General features: G+C 41.4%; 1 protein-coding gene across 12 annotated transcripts in view; it reads right to left on the minus strand.

Annotated features, from left to right (window-relative positions):
* Nucleotides 1-19,264, minus strand: part of TPK1 (thiamin pyrophosphokinase 1) — a 259,313-nt gene that overhangs the window by 116,938 nt on the left and 123,111 nt on the right. For all 12 annotated transcript variants that reach the window (XR_008327150.1, XM_053359643.1, XM_053359645.1 and 9 more), the window contains one exon: nucleotides 14,285-14,357. Coding sequence is in view for 11 of the 12 variants with exons in the window: in XM_053359643.1 (XP_053215618.1) it covers nucleotides 14,285-14,357 (73 nt within the window). In the remaining variant the exon portion in view is untranslated. The remainder of the gene's footprint in view (nucleotides 1-14,284; nucleotides 14,358-19,264) is intronic.

Consider the following 19,264-nt stretch of genomic DNA (forward strand, 5'->3'; position numbering starts at 1 on the left):
AAAGCATCGTTCAAGTACCCACTTATTCCCATAAATTTGGAAATGATTTGAAGATCTTGTGCAGGGCTCATTTTAAAAATGGCAAGCTGATTGTGCACAAGAAGAAATACAGCCCATAATACAAGAAGAATTAGTGAGATACCGTAAATAACATCTGTGCACTTACTGTATATCATCTTGGTGACAGAAGGTATTGCTACGCAGACTGATCAGCCGTTGCCGATGAAGCACAGCCAATTATTTTGATAGGTTCACATGACAAATTGCTGTTATTAGTCAACATGAGAGTGTTTCATGAAGTTCTGCAGGGCAGAAATTAACCTGAAATGGCACATTATTTTATATGCTAAAACATCCCTACAAAAATTAAATGGTGGGGTGACGCAGATATTTATTTACAGCAAAGCCTATCCATTCAGTTTCTGAGTCATGTTTTTCTTCCTCACTGCCAACTTTCATCCCAAAATTTGACAGTGAGGCTGCATTAGTCTTTCTATCTCTCTAATTACTTAAAAGTGAACAAAGTTTCAAGAATTAAGAACTACCTGACAATTTCATGTTGTCCTTTGGAGAAGATATCACACAGCCCCTTCAGCAAATTGTACCTTGTTTTGACATCATATGTGGAACTGGTGTGGCTTGGCTTGTGACAACCATTGGTTTTTTAATCAAACCATTAGAAATATTTATTATTTATTTATCATTTGTATCATAGCATATATGGGGGGAAGCATCTGTTTTACTCTCACAAGAATTCTGTGATGTAGGTTAGACCAGTTGTTGCCAACCTTTATGAGGACCCCCTTATAACCACAGAAAAAATCATGGACACCCCCTCCCCTTGATAATTGTTGCAATTTTAGGTTCCACTATGACAAAAAACTATTATGAACTTGGTAACACTTTTAAACAAATTTGCAAATGTGCCAGAATCAAAGGAGGCAGCACAAATCATTTATTTTCCTAATGTACCTACCAATCAATAACCCAATGAATTAATTCCAAAAGGTATTAAACAGAACTGTATTTATTCATAAATATAAATCCACTGAATTCCCCAATGCACCCATCAATCAACACAATTAATTTAAAAGATATGAAATTTGAATTTATAATTATAAATTAATTCATTTCCCCAATATACCCAATGATCACAAACTCAGCTCAATCCATCCATCCATCAATCAATCAATCAATCAATCATATAGAAGTAAATACAAATTTATTTCAAAGTGAACTCCATTGAAGTGGTACCCAAAAGGACTAATAGGAAAGCTCTAACTGCTACCAACCTAAGCATATAACCAGGACTATCAATTCTATACTTCAGTGAAATCCCTAAACTCTGTAAATATCATACATAAACCTGCAACAAACACCACAGCAAGCGGGCAAGACCTGTGACATGCCCTTCTGAAGAGTTTATGATGTATTACTAAGAACTCCTTGTCTGTGATGTCTGGAAGTTAGACTTAGCTGCATTTAAGAAGGGAATTGTGTGTTTTACCAGCCCGCCTTGGGAAGCATCCACAACGCAAAAGGCTGTGCTTCTGTACTGATCATTTTCTCCAATAGCCCAAAGAAACAAAAAGCCATGAAAGAACAGCACTCTGGATCCAGCTGAGACACAATTAATGTGATCCTGTTTTATTTACATTTATTATTTGCCTTCTTTTTTGTAAGCCAGTGGGCATCAGCAGCAGACGCCCCGAAAGGTCTGCGCCCAAAATAACCTAAACCAGGGAAAAGTCAGGAATTCCCTCACAAGAATCCCCAATAATGCCAAAACTAAGAAACCTGAATGCAGTCGGTAAATGAAGGGCATAATACAAACATTGTAAATAAATAAAAGCCACCTTGAGTCCTGTGATCTAGATTTGTTTATATAAAGAAATATATAAAGAAATAAAAAGTTAAATGCATACATCACGTATTGTCATCATCTCTTGCAACAGGAGCACATCTGGATGACCCATACCTGTTCCCTTTAATCCTGAATTTCTACAATTCTGCACAGGCAGGGGAGATTTAGCCCTTGTTTGCACATTTCCCTAACAGCAGTTGTGGTCTGGGTGTACTTGCATTAGGTGACCATCTGGTGATCTGAGCCAAGTAGGATGCTCTGGATTTAATGAAGTGGTCCATCTTCCTTCCCTTGATTCTGACACTCCTACACATTTCCCTCACTTACCACCCACTTTGTCTCCTTTGAATTCTGAGCTATTTGCTCATTTTAACTGTGCCTTTAATCTTCACTTTTTGCTAATCCCTGCTCCTCTTGCAAAGATGTTTCTTTTCTTTTCTTTTTAAAAGACTCACCCACAATTTCCTGGTTTGAATAACAAGTCCCTTTAATTTTCGTTTTTTAAAATCAAAGACTCAAGCAGTAGAATTCTTCAAAATAATAGATCTAATACGACACATCCTAGCTTATGTTACCATACTACTCCAATTTTAACAACAATTATCTACGAGGTTGTTGTCGTTTTTTGTTTGCAGCTGCAGCCATAGCTGGAGACAGCACAGTAAGGCATCAGCAATCAGCAACAAAGGATTCACTAAAAAAATGATCCTGTGTATGCCAAAATGCAGTGAATGGGAGCTGTGCGAGAGCAATACTGCCCTGAGGTGTCCTGGTTCATTTCAACAGGAAAGCACACTCTGGATGTACTTGCACCAGCCCTTTTTGTCAGTTTTCATTACATTAATTTTCTGCATGGTCCTCATTGTCTCCATTTTTTCTGTATTGCTTTTTGCACATCTGTAGCACCTCTGTGTGCAAAGATCCATATACAGACTTGTGTCGTCTTGGACTGGTATAACCTGCCCCACCATCCATAAAAACTCACTGACGAGGATTGGTCATGATGAAAATCAAAGTGTAAGAACATGTTAAATGTTAAGGAGAACAGAAGGAGAGGTGGTGAGCTCTCCTTCCTTGCAGGTTTTTAAGCAGATGTTGGATGGCCACCTACCCTGTTTGGGATTTCTGCACTGCAGGGAGTTGGACTAGAGAACTCTTGGGGTACTTTTTATCTCTACAAGTCTATGATTCTATGAAATACGTAAAATATTAAATATACATCTAAACACTTTGTGGTTTTTAAGTACAATCAAGTGGCGTATACATTTTACAGAAACAAACAAACAAACCTTTGCATCTTAAAGCATGAAGGCCTATCTCCTGGGAAGGAAGGTCAAAGTCTGACTCACAAGCAAACAGATGTTCAGACATGAAAATAATGTGCACAACTTAAATATTTCCAATAGACAGGTACATTAAAATAAAATAAAGAACAAACCCATATACAGTGAAAGCTCGGTTGTCGAACGGAGGGTTGCCATGACATAGCTGGGATTCAGACGTCCAGGCGGAAAATAGCTTAAATGGCCAGGAAAATACGGATTGTGTTCAGATTTTCACTTTTTAAAATATGGCACCCTTACTAACAATCCACCAGATAAATACTGCAAATATTTATTGAGTAAAAAACTAAACCACAAATAACTTTAGAACCTCATCAGCTCATGGGCTTGTTTTTTTTTTAAAGTGTTTTCAATTTTTCTAGGGCTGCCTATAAACACCAAAATGAAATGAGAGGTAAAAGTGAACAGGAACATGCTCTTATGTTCACACCCTAATTTGGGGGTTGCTTTTGGAAGAGGCTTCTGCTGTTGCTGTTGCGGCAGGTATCTTTTCCTTTGCAGCCTCTTCACTAATATTCTTATTTCAAAACGAATCATACCTGCACTGCATATTGTAGCTATTAACTGTTACAGTAATGAAACTAGTAATATCTGTTAACATTAGTGGAGCCAAGGAGGCAAATTAACTATGAACCCCATAATTTGGAATCTCCTCCAAGCCTGTGCCAAAGTTTTGCAGTTTTTTTTTGTAGCATTTTGCAGCACCCCACCAACTGAGCAACTGCTATCACCCCAATTCACATTGATTCACTCAACAACAGTGCCAAAGTGTGTCAACTGTTTTCCAGTGTTTTCCAGCAAAAAATCTACGTCTTGAAGCACCCCACCAACTGAGCAATTGCAACTCACAATCTTGGCAATACACCACCCCCATTTTTCTTGACATAATTCAAATCCTATAGGTGACCTTCCATGAAGAGCTTTCTGGATCCCTGGTTCCACACTGCCACCAAGACATATCCTGGAGAGCTTCAGGAAATATATTGAATTCCTTTTACCTCTATAAAGATGACAATATTTAAATTCTGCTGCCTTTAAAATCTGAATAACTCCTGAAAGGAAACCATACAACTATTAAATTGCTAACTTTCCAAAGACTCACATTTACTACACATTACAATTCATAAATGGTGTTTTAATATTAAAGCTGTTAAAATGTGGAATCTGCAGATACATTCCCCAGGCTGTTCTGTTTCCATTCACGCATCACACATTATGCTTCTGAAGTTACGGAGCATCTGCTCAGTTGGCGGGGTGCTGCAAAATGTGGGGTTTTATTGCAAAACACTACAAAACTGTTGCCACACTTTGGCACTGTTTTGCAGTGAATTGGTCAACACTGGGTTTTGGGGTGATAGCTATGACCCTAGCTTTGCGTAGCAATTGCTCAGTTGATTGGGTGCTTCAAAACACAGGATTTTTGCTGCAAAATGCTGCAAAACTGTTGCCAGATTTTGGCACTGTTTTGGAGGGGGTCCCAGATTTTGGGGTTTGCGGACTAACATGAGGATAAATTCTACAGTCAGACAAGCTCCTTCCAGGAGCAACTTTACTGGATTTAGGCTACAGTGGGAATTTAGTTTTTGTGACAGTATGGTTCTGGGGGGTCCATGTGCAAATGCAAAATTGTGGAAAGTCAGGAACCCCCAGAAATGCCCCCCAAGGTGGAGGGCTGCTTACCAGGGTCTTGGAAAGAGGCATGAGGGCTCTGGGATGCTGCTAGAGCCCTTGTGTCACCTTACCAAAGCCCAGTTAAGCAAGGAAAATCAGGTGGGTGCAAGGGTGTAATAAATAAACAGAGAGCAGGGAACAGTGGGTTTCCCCAGCTCCCCCTTTATTTACTGCCCTCCACATGCACACACTCAAAGCTGTGATCATGTAAGCAAAAGTTACAGGTTTACTGTACTATCATTATAGAAAAGCAAAGAATTTTCTTCTAAAGCAGCAGCCTGTATAGAGCTGTAACAATGGAATCCTATGCACATTGACTCAGAAATAATTCCTATTGAGTTTAATGAAATTTACTCCCAGAAAGGTGTGTACAGGACAGCAACCTCAAACCACTGTATCTGCCTTTGCACTTACCAAGTTCCACTGAGTTCAATGGGGAAAGACTACCATCAATGGAAAAACTATAAGTTACCTTGTTTGCGGAAGGAAAGGTCCAATTGACAACAGGTTTATTTCATATCTTAATGAAGCTGAATCCATGCTTGGAATGATAAAATGGAGACAGGAGGCATCTATTGACATGCTACAATTCCCAGTAGCAACTAATGGTAGCTTAATGAAAGGTGATTTTCAGAAGCTCAAAGGTAAATCTAGAACTGTAGAGTAAGGTCTACTGGAACAATCAGCATTATTTCTGAAAATGCCATTGGGTTTAACTCTTCTATGTATTTTTATGCTGAAAACAATGCCTTTTCTATGTACATGTATGCTTAGAAATAATATATTATATAGGCCATGTGACACTTGTTCAACATTTCTTGCTGATATGATGAATTTAGGACTTTTGTGATTGGAAATTTGTCTTCTTCCTCTAATGAGTAGGCTTAGTTCTCACAACCATGAGGTGAAGGGTAAATTTGTTTGGTGACAGCATATCTCTTTGCAGGATGAAGAAACAAAATTTTTTTTCCCTTCCAGTAGCACCTTAAAGACCAACTAAGTTAGTTCTTGGTATGAGCTTTCGTGTGCATGCACACTTCTTCAGATACCATGCACACTTCTTCAGATACCATGCACACTTGGTATCTGAAGAAGTATGCATGCACACGAAAGCTCATACCAAGAACTAACTTAGTTGGTCTTTAAGGTGCTACTGGAAGGAAAAAATTTTTTTGTTTTGACTATGGCAGACCAACACGGCTACCTTTCTGTAACTGCAGGAAGAAGAGTTCGGGTTACATGGCTGGATGCTGCTCCATAAAAAAATCAAGGAGAATTCTGAGAACCCTTCGCTGTGACATCTGTTCTGCCACGTGCAGTGTGTGTGTGTGTGGGGGGGGCGGCACACACACACAAACTTTTAATATGGAGAAGCATTCAGTCATGTAATCACCTGCTGTTTCTAGTTGTATAATCAAGGAAAATCAAGGAAAAGTTTTACAACTGTTTACTATTGCAACTTACTTCCTGTTTGTGCAGATCAGGCACAGCCTGAGGCAAAAGAGGCCAAAAGGATTAACTATACACACTGGGCAATTCTAAGCATGTTTACTCAAAAGGAACTCCCACTGTGTTCAACAGGCCTTACTCCTAGGTAAGCATACACAGGATTGCAGCTTCAACCAAGTCTCTTTTGCACAGAGAGCTTTCATGCTGCATGTCTTCTTTTAAAAATACATTTTCCCTGTCAGTTTGAGATACAGGATGTACAGAAAAAGTTGAAATGCATTACAATGAAAGCAAATTAGATACATGAAGTGCTTTAACCAGTGACAGCCTAATCTGAAAAGGGAAACAATGGAATTAGTTCATGACTAGCCTCTTCAAATACAAAAAGACAGCCATGCAAGGTGCTCAAGACCTGGGATGCAAATTGGTTTGTTCCATGGAGTTGAGTGAAAACTAGTTAAATTTCAGGCAGCCAGTGTTGATCCCAATGTTGATCCCAAAGAGCAGAATATTTCAGAACTCATATTCAAAAAAGCACTCAATGAGTGATTTTTGGCTATGTTCTACTAATTACAACAGTGTTCATGAAGAAGTGTGCATGCACACGAAAGCTTATACCAAGAACAAACTTAAGTTGGTCTCTATATATTTCAACAGTATTCAGTTTGTGTTGATGAATGTGTAAGTATACAATTTACATCAGCTTGCTACAGAAATATTATCTGAACACCTTGCAAAACCCAAACCAGTTTTTGATGATCAGGGAAACTGTATTTTCTCATTTAGGAACAGGCAAGGAGAGTGCTGTCACACACAGGTCTTGCTTGCAAGCTTCTCACAGGCATCTGACGGGATGCTGTGAAAACAGGATGCTGCTAGATGGGCTCTTTGGTCTGATCCAGCCAGGCAGTGGAATAGCTAGGGCTTTTGCCACCAGGGACGGTCACTGATTTTGCTGCCAACACTGTATGCATTTAAGTAGATAGAGATGTTTACATTTGGTCAGATAAATATTCATTGGGAGGTTTAAAAATGTAGTGTATTAAATGAGATGGTGTTTTACTAGAAAGCACCTATAAACTGTCAAGAAGCATTGTTTCCCAAAGTTTCATGACCATTCTGAGGCCGCTGAAAGGGAAAACTAGGCTTGCAAATCTTTAATGGGCCAATGGCACAGGTGTAAGAGCTAGGAAAACATACCCAATGCTGAAATGCTCAAAATCTTTAAAAGTTTTAAAATGAGGAAGGAATTACATACAGTTGGAGGCAGGCTGACATAAAAACCAAACTTTTGAGAACTTGAGAAGTATGTGCATTTTCTAAAAGACAGAATGAAATGTCATGTTTGAAGCTGAGTAGAAATTTTACTTCCCCCAGAAAACCCCAATCTCAAATCTTAATGGTAATATATAAACACTGAAAATGAGTAACTCAGTTTTATTCGCTGTTGCAGTACAAGCACCCAAGACAGTAAACCGCACAACAAGCAAATGTAGCAGAACTATGGCCTCTAGTCCTCTTGGCTTCTGGACCAGCTCTTCATCTGCTTTCACTTATTTTTTGTGGTATGTTTTGAGTGGTTTTGTCAGATGGTTTTCAAGGATTTTCGGATACGGCTCCCAACTCCAGTTCGCACAGACCATCCAATACTGGAACAGTCACACCAAAGGCTACTAATGTACAAAAGCACTCTGGTTTCCAAGTGGATGAGGCATCCCTCTCTGCCAACACACTAGTGCTGTGAAAGGAGCAAGACAGCGCTAAATCACACCAAGCAACTTGGAGTTTACTCTTTATTAGCAAAAACAGGACTTGCAGAGGAGTGTCAGGCCTAATGAGCACAAGCAACTCTTCTGAGACAGGTCTTGCCCTCAGGAAGCAGTTGCTGAGAAGGAAGGTCCCCACAGCTGCCCAAGTCCCCTCCTCACCAAGGTTTTTCCTAAGCAATCTGAGACTGCACCTGCGTGAAGCTAAATTCCCCTCTGCCCTTTTCATTCCTCTCCAGGTTCTGGGAGACCAGGTGGGGAGAAGAGCTCGCTGTACCTGTGACTCTTCACCTGCCAGACTCCTCTTGCCTCTTGGCCTTCCTCCTCTCCTGGCTCAGCTTCAGCCCCTCATTCTGGACTTCTCTGTCACAGGCTCTTCTAGCTCACTAAGCCACCTCCTGCTTCTGACACCTCCTTCTCCCAGTCTTCTCCCTCAGACCACTCATCGCCCTGGACTCTGAGCCTTCTTCCCTTGGGAGTTCCCCAGATGATTCCTCCCACCATTCCTCTGCGTCCACCCAGTCTGTGACATGCTGTAAGCTTAGCTCCCATCCTGTGGGGTGCTTCTGTCTTTCATGCAGGAGAAACTGTTATACAGTTACGTTTACTTCAGGTTGCGCCTTTTCAGGTGGCGTCCCGTGGCGACCCAGAAGTACCGGAAAGGGTTACTTCCGGATTTTGCCGCTTCAACATGCACAGACACGCGCATGCGCAGACGCGGTGAATCGCGATCCGCGGGTTGCATTCTTTTCAGGTTGCAAATGGGCCTCCGGAATGGATCCTGTACGCAACCAGAGGTACCACTGTATAACCACTTATGCAAGCATCTGCTTTTAGCCCATTTGTAACAACAGGAGGAGCTAACATTACAAAATGTGAATGCTACATTTTTACAGATCCTCTCATCCTGTTTTCTTATTTTACTATTTTGAATTCAGTTGGAACAGCTGCACTGGAAGATTTTTGTATGTAAAATGAAGTTAGCTTTAGTTTCAACTGCAGAAACAAATGCCTGCTTCTTTTCATTCTTTTTTGGATAGTTAGATAACTATATAAAATGGGGGAAAGTATTTAAATTACATTCTTGTGCACTGGAAGATTATAATATTTGATGGACAGCGAACTATATTGTTATTTATTCTACTGAATTCTATTTTTGTCTTCCTTCATGATGGTGAATTGCTTTAGGGGCCAAAGTGTAAATGAGAAATATTGCAAGCTGAGAAATTTAATACAAACATGTGAATAGATCTCAGCTTTGATACACTATCTAATAATATGTGAATTTGTTCCAAAGTGAATGAAATACCAATTCTTCATCAATACACTACAAAACATATTCATTAGCAATATCTAGATATCTAAAAAGAAAATGAAGGAACTAAAATAGGAATATACAAAACATTAGGTCAACAACAACAAAAAAGGTTTTATTGTAGGGGGGGGAGAATAAAGGTCTGGACAAAAATAATTTGTAAAAATGGTAAACTTCAGTATATTATATTATGTGTTAAACTGTGGAATCAAATTCAAAATCCTGGCCAGGAATTATTCTGCGCACAAGCTATTTCCGGTGCTCCTCTGACCCGGAAGTGGGCAGCCGCGCAGTGCAGCACCGGTAAGAGCGGGTGGCGGCAGTGGGTGTTGCTGGATAAACGAGTCCCTCAGACCTTATCCGGCCCACGGGCCTTAGTTTGGGGACCCTTGTTCTAGCCTATTATAGCTACTTACAAACATGTTTCTGGTCTCCTCATGTGTAAAGCAACAGTGGGATGAGGGACTGTGAGAGATAAAGCTATAGTCCACTTTTAAGAGTTGAGAGCCTGGTGGGTACTGACTGAGAGCTGGCTGTGCCTTGTCAGTCAGGCAGATAGTTTGACACCTTTTGGAAGTTGGGGAGCTATCTATAGCACTGATAATTACCGTATTTTTTGCTCTATAAGACTCACTTTTTCCCTCCTAAAAAGTAAGGGGAAATGTGTGTGCGTCTTATGGAGCGAATGCAGGCTGCGCAGCTATCCCAGAAGCCAGAAAAGCAAGAGGGATTGCTGCTTTCACTGCTCAGCGATCCCTCTTGCTGTTCTGGCTTCTGAGATTCAGAATATTTTTTTTCTTGTTTTCCTCCTCCAAAAACTAGGTGCGTCTTGTGGTCTGGTGCGTCTTATAGAGTGAAAAATACGGTACTTCTTGATTTCACCATGTCTTTGCCGGACAGCACTTATCAGTCCTTTGTGTGCTAAAGGGAAGGTGTGACTTCTCCCCTAAGGCTGAATGGGAAACAAGAAATTAGAGGGTTTTGCTGCAGCATCATTTGCTGAGATCCATACATTCTCACTTTTTTGGCTTTAAAATCAGCAACTTTAAATGCTACATATAGTATTTCAACTTTTTATAAACATTTTGTTTCTGATGTAAAAAAGGATGAAAATTTTGAAAGTTAAGTAATTACATCATTTTTTAAAAAAACAAAAAACTAATTTTATCAATTTCTTAACCTGATGAAAATAGTTAATTGCATTTTGTTAAGTGTAGATATTATTCATGGTGGGGTGTTACTTCTAGGTACTAGGAAATAATGGTCATTTTAAAAAAACCTAGCTAGAATCTGTGAAGCCCTGTCTTAATATGGTATTGTAACAGGAAATTTAAAAAGAAAATGTTCTAGGTGATATTTCCCTGTAAATTATAGCAAATTTGATTTATTAAATTGAAGGCCACCACAGACTTTCTTCCATATGTGAAAAGGCATGTTTCTGTTCCAGAAAAAACTCCACACTTCCACTGCACATTCCACTGAAAGTCACTCAACAGTAATTAATACCCCATAAATCTTCATAGTTGAGCAGCTTTACACTCTCAGTCTGTTTCTTCACATAATAACCAGAAAAGATAAGCAGAAATCAAGAAAAATAAAGTGTACACCATTTGCCCTCTACACCATTTGCCAAATGATTGATACTCTGTCAAAGGACTAATAGTAGCTGCTATATAATCTTCATGTAAACTTGCTGACATCTGAATAAAAAGCAAGTTGACATAAAGATTCACTGAAAGCCTATTTCTACTGAGTATCTTTGGGGGCCTTCAAAAGAGAAAGATTAATGGCAGAGCTATCTGTAGTGTTAATGTATTTATTAATGACACAGCAGGTTTGATACTTCTGGTGCCTATTCCCTTCAGACTGTAAACATAGTGAAAGTATCTTTGGAATATTACATTTTCCAGCAAGTTATCATGTTTTTATAAGTGAATTTACTTGGATTACACTGCAGTGACCTGCAAGACCTGTGCCATGTTTGTCATTCTGCCGGAAAACATGCAGCAGTACACTTGTAGCAAGTGCAAACTGGTTGTCTTGCTGGAAGAGAAGGTACAGAACTTGAGGCCCGCCTAGCCACACCTCGAGCTATAGGACAACATGCAGTTTCTCAACAGAGCTGAGTGGACTGTGATGGAACAGCAACACAGGTTGGGTGCCCCCAGGGAGCAGGAAGATCACCCAGTGCAAGAGATGAAACCTCTGGAGGAATGTGACACACAGAAGTGGGACAGTCACAAACCGCACTTTGTCTTTAGAGCTGCAAAATTGCTTCCATGCTCTCACCTTGGACACAGATTCTGGTGTCCAGAAAAGCTAGGCAGTAGTTGCCAACCTCAAAATACACCAAGGTGGCTGTGAAAGGTACAGTGTGCAGAATTCCTGCCGTGCCCCAGAGGTAAAAGAGACAGGAGGGAATGGACTTGGAGGAGTCTTTTTCCATTCTTGACCTAAGTCCTTCAAATCCTAGGCTACTGATGGTAGATGAGGATGTTGATAACCCACTTGCTACCTTCCATGGAGACATCAGAGAAATGGAATTGCAGTGTACAGAAGGCAAGCTGAGAGGGAGGAGTAGGAAGTACACAAACCATAAGGTTCCCCCCTTTGTAACCTATTCTAATAATATTCAGATAAGCTCCAACAGACAGAAGGGGAAAACTCAAGAACAGCAGTAGCAGACCTTAGAACACTCCAAGCAGGCTTTGGAAGTGTACAGAACGATTCCTGCCACTCCACAGAGGAGGAAGAGATGTGTGGGGGACAGAGGCAGTAGTGTGAGGAGGAAACAGGATGTCCTGGGAGGTGTGCTATCTTCCAGGTGCAAAGATTCATGATGTGACTGAGAGGTTCCCAAGTCTTAAAAAGCCCACTAATCACCACCCCTTCCTTCTGACTCATGTCGGTATAAATAATACCAGGCTTCAAGGGATTATGAGACTCTGGGCAGGGAGCTGAAGAGACTTGGGGCACAGGTAGTCTTTTCATCACTCCTTCCTGTTGAAAGTCGTGGTCCAGGAAGAGAGAGGAAAATACTGGAGGTAAACCACTGGCTGTGCAAGTGGTGTTTTCAGGAAGGGTTTGGCTTCTTGAATCAAGGTCTCCGCTTCAAGAGAGCTTTAAACTTCAGGGGGAGGGACAGAAGAACTCATGGTACTGGGGATAATAGCTTCATTGATGCAAAGGAAACTGAGGTGGTGCTCCTGAAACCTGCTTTAGGGCAAGATATCACAAGAAGAAGGCAGCTGGAGGGAGTGACTCATGGTTTCAGTTGTCTCTACACAAATGCACAAAGTATGGGAAACAAGCAAGATGAATTGGAGCTTTTAGTACAGGTGGGCATTACTGAAACCTGGTAGGATAAGACTCATGAGTGGAATGTAGGAATTGAGGGGTATAACCTGTTCAAAAGGAATAGACCAAACAGGAAGAGAGAAGGAGCAGCATTATATGTAAAGAACGTCTACACTTGTGAAGAAATCCATAACCTGGAGCATAGAAAGCTGATTGAGGGAATATGGGTAAAAATTGTAGGAGAGAGAAACAACAGTGACCCTACAGTGGATGTCTGCTATAAACTCCCTGAAGACTGGATTATGACTTCAAAAAGCAGATTACCAAACATTCAAAAAGGAGAGATATAGTAGTCATGGGAGACTTCAACATCCCAATTTCTCAGCGGTTCTCAACCTGTGGGTCCCCAGATGTTGTTGGACTACAACTCCCATCATCCCTGAGCTCTGGCCTTGCTAGCTAGGGGTGATGGGAGTTGTAGTTCAACAACATCTGGGGACCCACAGGTTGAGAAAGGCTGCAATATCTGTTGGAACTCCAACTCTGCCAAGAGTCTGGTTTGTTTCCGGGGGGAGAGGGCGACTGCAGAGGCTCCTGTTTTGACCCATAGAGCCCGAAATCCAGAACCCCCAGGTCAGGTAAGTGCGGTGTGGGGTGGCAATGGGAAGGGGACCTGCTTGTTTGCCTAGACTTGTGCGTCACCTGGGGCTCCGATGTGCCACCCCCAAGGTAAGTGCCACCGGGGGCGCCCCCTGCCCCCGGCTATGCTACTGGGTTGGATGGCCATCTGCCATGAAACATCCATGGTGGGGGGCACAGGAAGGAAACAAGGTTGGAAGGGGGCCACGGTCGCAAAAAGGTTGGGAAACATTGCTTCAAGGGATGCTGGTCTGTCATTTGCAGTATGCTCACTGAGGAACGCTTGACCAGCGACAGGACTAGCTCAAGACATTTTGCTGCCTGAGGCGAAGGACAAGATGGTGCCCTCCCCTGGGGCACATATAGAAGCCAACAGGACTAGTAGTTGAATCTTATTCCAATACTGGTGAAAAGGACAGGCTCACATAGGGGCCACATGGCACTCATAGCTCTGGTCACTCCCAACACCTCAGCATCCTTCACTTGAGGCAGATGCCTAACTTTGCCTCATCGTAGGGCCGGCCCTGACTAGGGATGCTTCAGGAATTTGATACTGTGAATTCTAACACAAACTGATCTGCTCTGAGCTTCTTACTTCCCAAACATTCCAACACAGTTCTTGGATCAAAATAGGCCTATCAATATGTTTTGAAGCATGTGTTTTGAGAGAAAATACAAACTTAAGATGTGATTTTTGTAAGGTTTTTTTTTTTAAGTTCACAGATTAAGGAAAAGGATAGAATGGTGTTATGGATCACAAGAAAGTGATATATATCAGAAATACACTGATTTGCTTCTGCCTGAGACCCAGTAACCCAGGGTTCCTTATTTAGAACAGTTTGCTATAGGGAGAAGCATTTCCCAAGCGTGCCAGGCGATAGAGCAGCAAAATGAGTGTTAAAGATGATTTCTAGGAAATTTTAATTTTATAAAAACTTACCTTGACTGTATAATACTCCTTTACTTCAGGCATAATAGAATCAAAGTCCCCACTGATGTAATCAGGCAAAAAGCTGAGAAAGAAGTAATTCTTAGTTAGATATTTTTTATTAACCTTCTCACACTATATTTCTTGAATTTAAAAAAGAGAGCGTGGGGGGGGGGGAGGGATGCAAGACTGAAACAGTGGTGTCCTTTTCCAAAGTTAACATCAATAAAATGGATTGAAATTTCCAATCTTCCCGTCTAAGAAACTAATGTCTTGGACTACAATAATTTGTGGTTACTGGGCTGAGATCAGCCCGACTGATGCACAGATATGTAACATTTATCCTTGAAGATACTAAATGAGTGAAAATTATAGCAGGTATCACAATTCATTTCACAACTTTGGTACTTCTTCTGCTACAAAGTCACTCAGAATCTTATTAATGGGCTGATTTTCCGTCTCTTTTATAATTCATAGCATCTAGGCATGTTTGTGTATTCATCAGCAATGGTTAGGGAAAGAAAGAATCCATCCAGTTATAGGAGACAGCTCTCCTATAATTCTGCCATGGATGAGCAGCATAGTCTGCAGAGATTATTCTCCATGCTGGGTTTCCAGGCTTGCAAGAAACTAGATAAGAGTCCCCCCACATATGTATAGCACAGGAAGCATCACTGATTACATGAATATGAAAATCTAGGGTAGTATATCCCTATTTTCTCCCACCCCACACTGTGTACTTGCAGAAAGGTAGTTTTTCAACACGTTTTGGAAAATATTATTTTGTTGCCATGGAACATTTGGAATTGAAGTTGAATGTGTATTCTGGTGAATGTTAACCTGCAGTGACTTACATTTCTGCTCACAGAAAGGCTTACAGCTACCTAGAGATTGAAAGGCAGCAGTTATCCTGGAGACTGAAATGTAATGTATGAGCCCTTAATGCACTGCTGCCAAGTCCAGAAGCTGTGCCATGCTCAGCAAACAAAGTATGGCTCTGCCTGTCTCAGTGGTTCCCACTGCATGACACCCAACCTCAATCTCAGAGCCTGTTCTTGTAACACCAGGCCAGGGGCATTAAATCTGAACCTCACATTATTTTAATACATTTTCACTTTTAATCTGTAAACCACCTTTCTATATTGCTATTCACAAGGTGGTTTGCAAGCTGAAGGAACAAAAAAATATACAACAAATATCACACATCTTAGAACAATCCAATCCAATCCAAAAAAAGTCATAATAAAAATATGACTTTAAAATAAACATCTTATACCAAATAAAGTAATAGTCAACAATTGATTAGAATATAATAGGGCATACTAAAATTACCTCTCAAAATAGAAAGTGAACTGAAATCCACTCTCAGCAATTACAATAAGGAATTAATAAACCAAACTATAATCAATAAAAATAACAGCAAGTCACAATACATAAAATTAGGGCTGCCATATGTCCAAAATTTCCCAGACATAGCTGGGATTCGGCCTTCGGAAACAGTGTCTGGGTGGAAATCTCTGGAATGTCAGGGGAAATGTTGGGAGTGTAGATTTCGGCGGTTTTTTTTTTTAAGTGTCTCCAAACCAATGGCTGTTCATTAGCGCCAGGTGCGGAGAACACTTGTCCAGCCCTCGCCACTGGCGCTGCCAGGTGGGGGCTCACAGGTAGGTCGGGGGCAGAGGGTGCTCTTCACCCTCCCACCTCCCCAGCCCCTGCTACCAACGGGTGAGCACTGGTGCGCCGAGCAGAGGAGTGGAGGGTGAAGAGACCCTCTGCACTCCTCAGCCCCTGCTGCTAATGGAAAAGAGCTCGCATGCTGGGTGGGGCATGGCCCATGTGCCCTCCCACCCTACACCAGTGCTCCAAACCACCTTAATCTTTTCCCCTCCTTTTCGGAAATATAAAATGGGAAGAAGTGTGGAACTTCCTGCTTTAAACCAGGCAAGTCTTATTCTTCACTTCACTTCTTCAGAAGAGGGACTGCAAAGCCAGCCTGACTTCCTCATTCCTCTGGAGAACTTTCCATGCAGAAGACACAGACCTTTGGCTGGGCTGGAATTTTAAGCTGGGAATATATGTTTCAATGCACAGTAGCTGACCAGGGATGGGGAACCTATGGCCCTCTCTGGGTGTTAAGACTACAACATAAGCATTGTAGTTTGTTCTTTTTAGCATTTTGTTGGCTTTTCCAGGCAACTAACACCATAATTTCAGGACAGGAAACTGGCAGAAATATTCTATGGCAAGACAAAACTTCCTAGCAAAGTGTGGCCTTTTATTATTAAGTTCTGAAACTCCAAAAAACAGGATTTCAACATTGCTGTTAATGCTAAAGTAAGGTTTAAGATTAAGATCATCAAAATGCCCCATGTAGTAAGGAAATGCAAAAGTGAGCAATTCAGTAATTGCTCAGGGCTTTTTTTTGGCACCTTAATTGTCCCAATTATGCCTCGATTCTTCACTTAATGACGTATCTTTTCCATTAAGCTTTTCTTGCCATTGAATGTGATTCCAGATCTGACTGGAACATTGAAAAAGTAACAGACAGAATACTGTGGGGCTCCTATCATAGCTTTCAAAAGCAAGCATCATAAACATCTACAGTTCCCTTAAAAATCCTAAATAGCCCTATGCAACTGCTGATCATCCATGAGCCAACAGTTATTAAGGTTTATTTATGTTTCATTCTGTTGAAAGGGAATAATTTGTGTGCTCCCTTCCTAGCTACACGGTATATTAGTCATTCAAATAATATGCTATGTGTTTGAGCACTTTATTTGGTTCTCGTTTTCTTAATGACTCTCTGGACAAGAACCATTCAGAACAAGGAAAGGTTGAGTTACTATACGTTTTATTATGAACTATTTTAACTTTAAGCGCATCCCCTCCACATAACTAGAACATATACCTATTACGCCAGTCCAACACCAATGCCAGTCTCTAGAGTCAGTGACAGCCACTCAAACCTCAGGCAACGCCTCTGAAAGGGTATGAAAAGTTCCAGTGTGGCTATGGCTGGAAGACTGAAAATAGTCTGCACATCTGCAGTTAATGGTGTGCGGATCTGTGGAACCTGGCCTTTGAGATGTCAGGAGTGGAGTGAAACCTTACAGGTATTATGTTACTCTGCTTCTACTTCTTTCTTGATGCCAGTAATAAGTACCCCTAAAAGTTAACAAAGCATCATGTTTGGGACTCATAAAGCCTATAAGCAAACAAAATCCTTCTTCAAGACCTGTGGGCATTTTATTCTGTTTTAAACCTTCAATGCCACATCTCCTGAATATATGTCATCTTTGCAGTAAACAACACAATAACTGTGCTGCTGGGGTATTTAATTTACTTTAATCACCTCACTTGGTATTCTATATCAGCTTATAAATTTTATGTATGCTGCCATGGCTTGTACAATCTATTTTCCTCCCAATTAGCAGTTACAATGATCCATGGCACAGTCTATAGAAAGTATCACGGAATACTGCAGTGAGTATGCGGAAACAGTTGAAAGCATGTGGCAAGTATTATGTACTTGATTCTACATGACTCTGTTTCCTTGGCGTGGCAACTGCACTTACAGTCAGAAAACTGTGATAGTCACAGTACTGTTACTGTGCACATACAGTCGGTGCAGGGTGGTGGATAGAATCATAGAATTATAGAGTTGGAAGGGACCACAAGGGTCATCTAGTCCAACCCCCTGCAATGCAGGAATCTTTTTCCCAACAGGCTTGAACCAAGCTTCAAATCCTTGCTCACTGGGTGATTTTGGACAAGTAACTATCTCTCAGCATTGCCTACCCTGCAGGGATGTTGGGAGAATAAAATCAGAGTAAAGCCATGCATGATGCCCAGAGCTCCTTGGAGGAAGGACAGTATATAAATGCAACAAACAAACAAACAAACAAATCTGGATTACAGCCAATGGACACAGGCCAAACTCCCACTTCTAGAAGTCCTGCTTTATGACTTCCCTTTCACATTTAATGCTTATAATGGAAGGGTACTGTAATGGGTAAGGACGTGGGTGGTTCTAAACCACAGAGTCTAGGGCTTGCCAATCAGAAAGTCGGCGGTTCAAATCCCCACGACGGGGTGAGCTCCCGTTGCTCAGTCCCTGCTCCTGCCAACCTAGCAGTTCGAAAGCACGTCAAAGTGCAGGTAGATAAATACAGTAGGTACCGCTCCGGCGGGAAGGTAAACAGCGTTTCCATGTGCTGCTGTGGTTCACCAGAAGCAGCTTAGTCATGCTGGCCACATGACCCGGAAGCTGTACGCCAGCTCCCTCGGCCAGTAAAGCGAGATGAGCGCTGCAACCCCAGAGTCGTCCGCAACTGGACTTAACGATCTGGGGTGCCTTTACCTTTACTGTATTGGGTAAATGTCAGTTTCCACTCCTGATTAAATCAATGACAAGACGAGGCATGCAACTATGTATAACCAGGTATAAGTCTAGTGAAGGTTCCCCAAAAGCCAGCAAATCACTGCTTCACCTTGGCAGCAGGCTGTGCTACATGACTGTCAAGGTTCCTTCCAATTCTGTGTGGACGGTGTTGGTTGCTAGTTGCTAGTTGCATGCTTCCAACATGGAATGATAGCTTCAGTTGTACATATGTATATTCCAGTGAATGTCTAATCTGGGACTTCGGTCCAATGCTCTGCTGCTGACAGCCATTCAACTCCAAGAAAGTGATGAAGCTGCAATTTACCACAGGATAGCATAGCACACCACATCAATATTCCTTAAATAGTGCATTTGTTAGGCATGGGGGAGCTTGGCAGAGGTAATTTATTAGCATTTTGCAGCTTGAGTGAACATGGGAAGCCCTTAACACAACATGTTAAACTGAAAGGTTTATTGATCATTTAATTTTATTATTTTGTTTAATCACTCATGTATCTGCAGCAGTGACCAAAGGAGGAATGACCACTGGGAGGAGCGCAGAGAGAAGGGTCACCATGGTGCATCTGCAACAGCACAACTGGATGCCTTCA

Source organism: Podarcis raffonei, chromosome 12, assembly GCF_027172205.1.
Source record: "Podarcis raffonei isolate rPodRaf1 chromosome 12, rPodRaf1.pri, whole genome shotgun sequence".
NCBI lineage: Eukaryota > Metazoa > Chordata > Lepidosauria > Squamata > Lacertidae > Podarcis > Podarcis raffonei.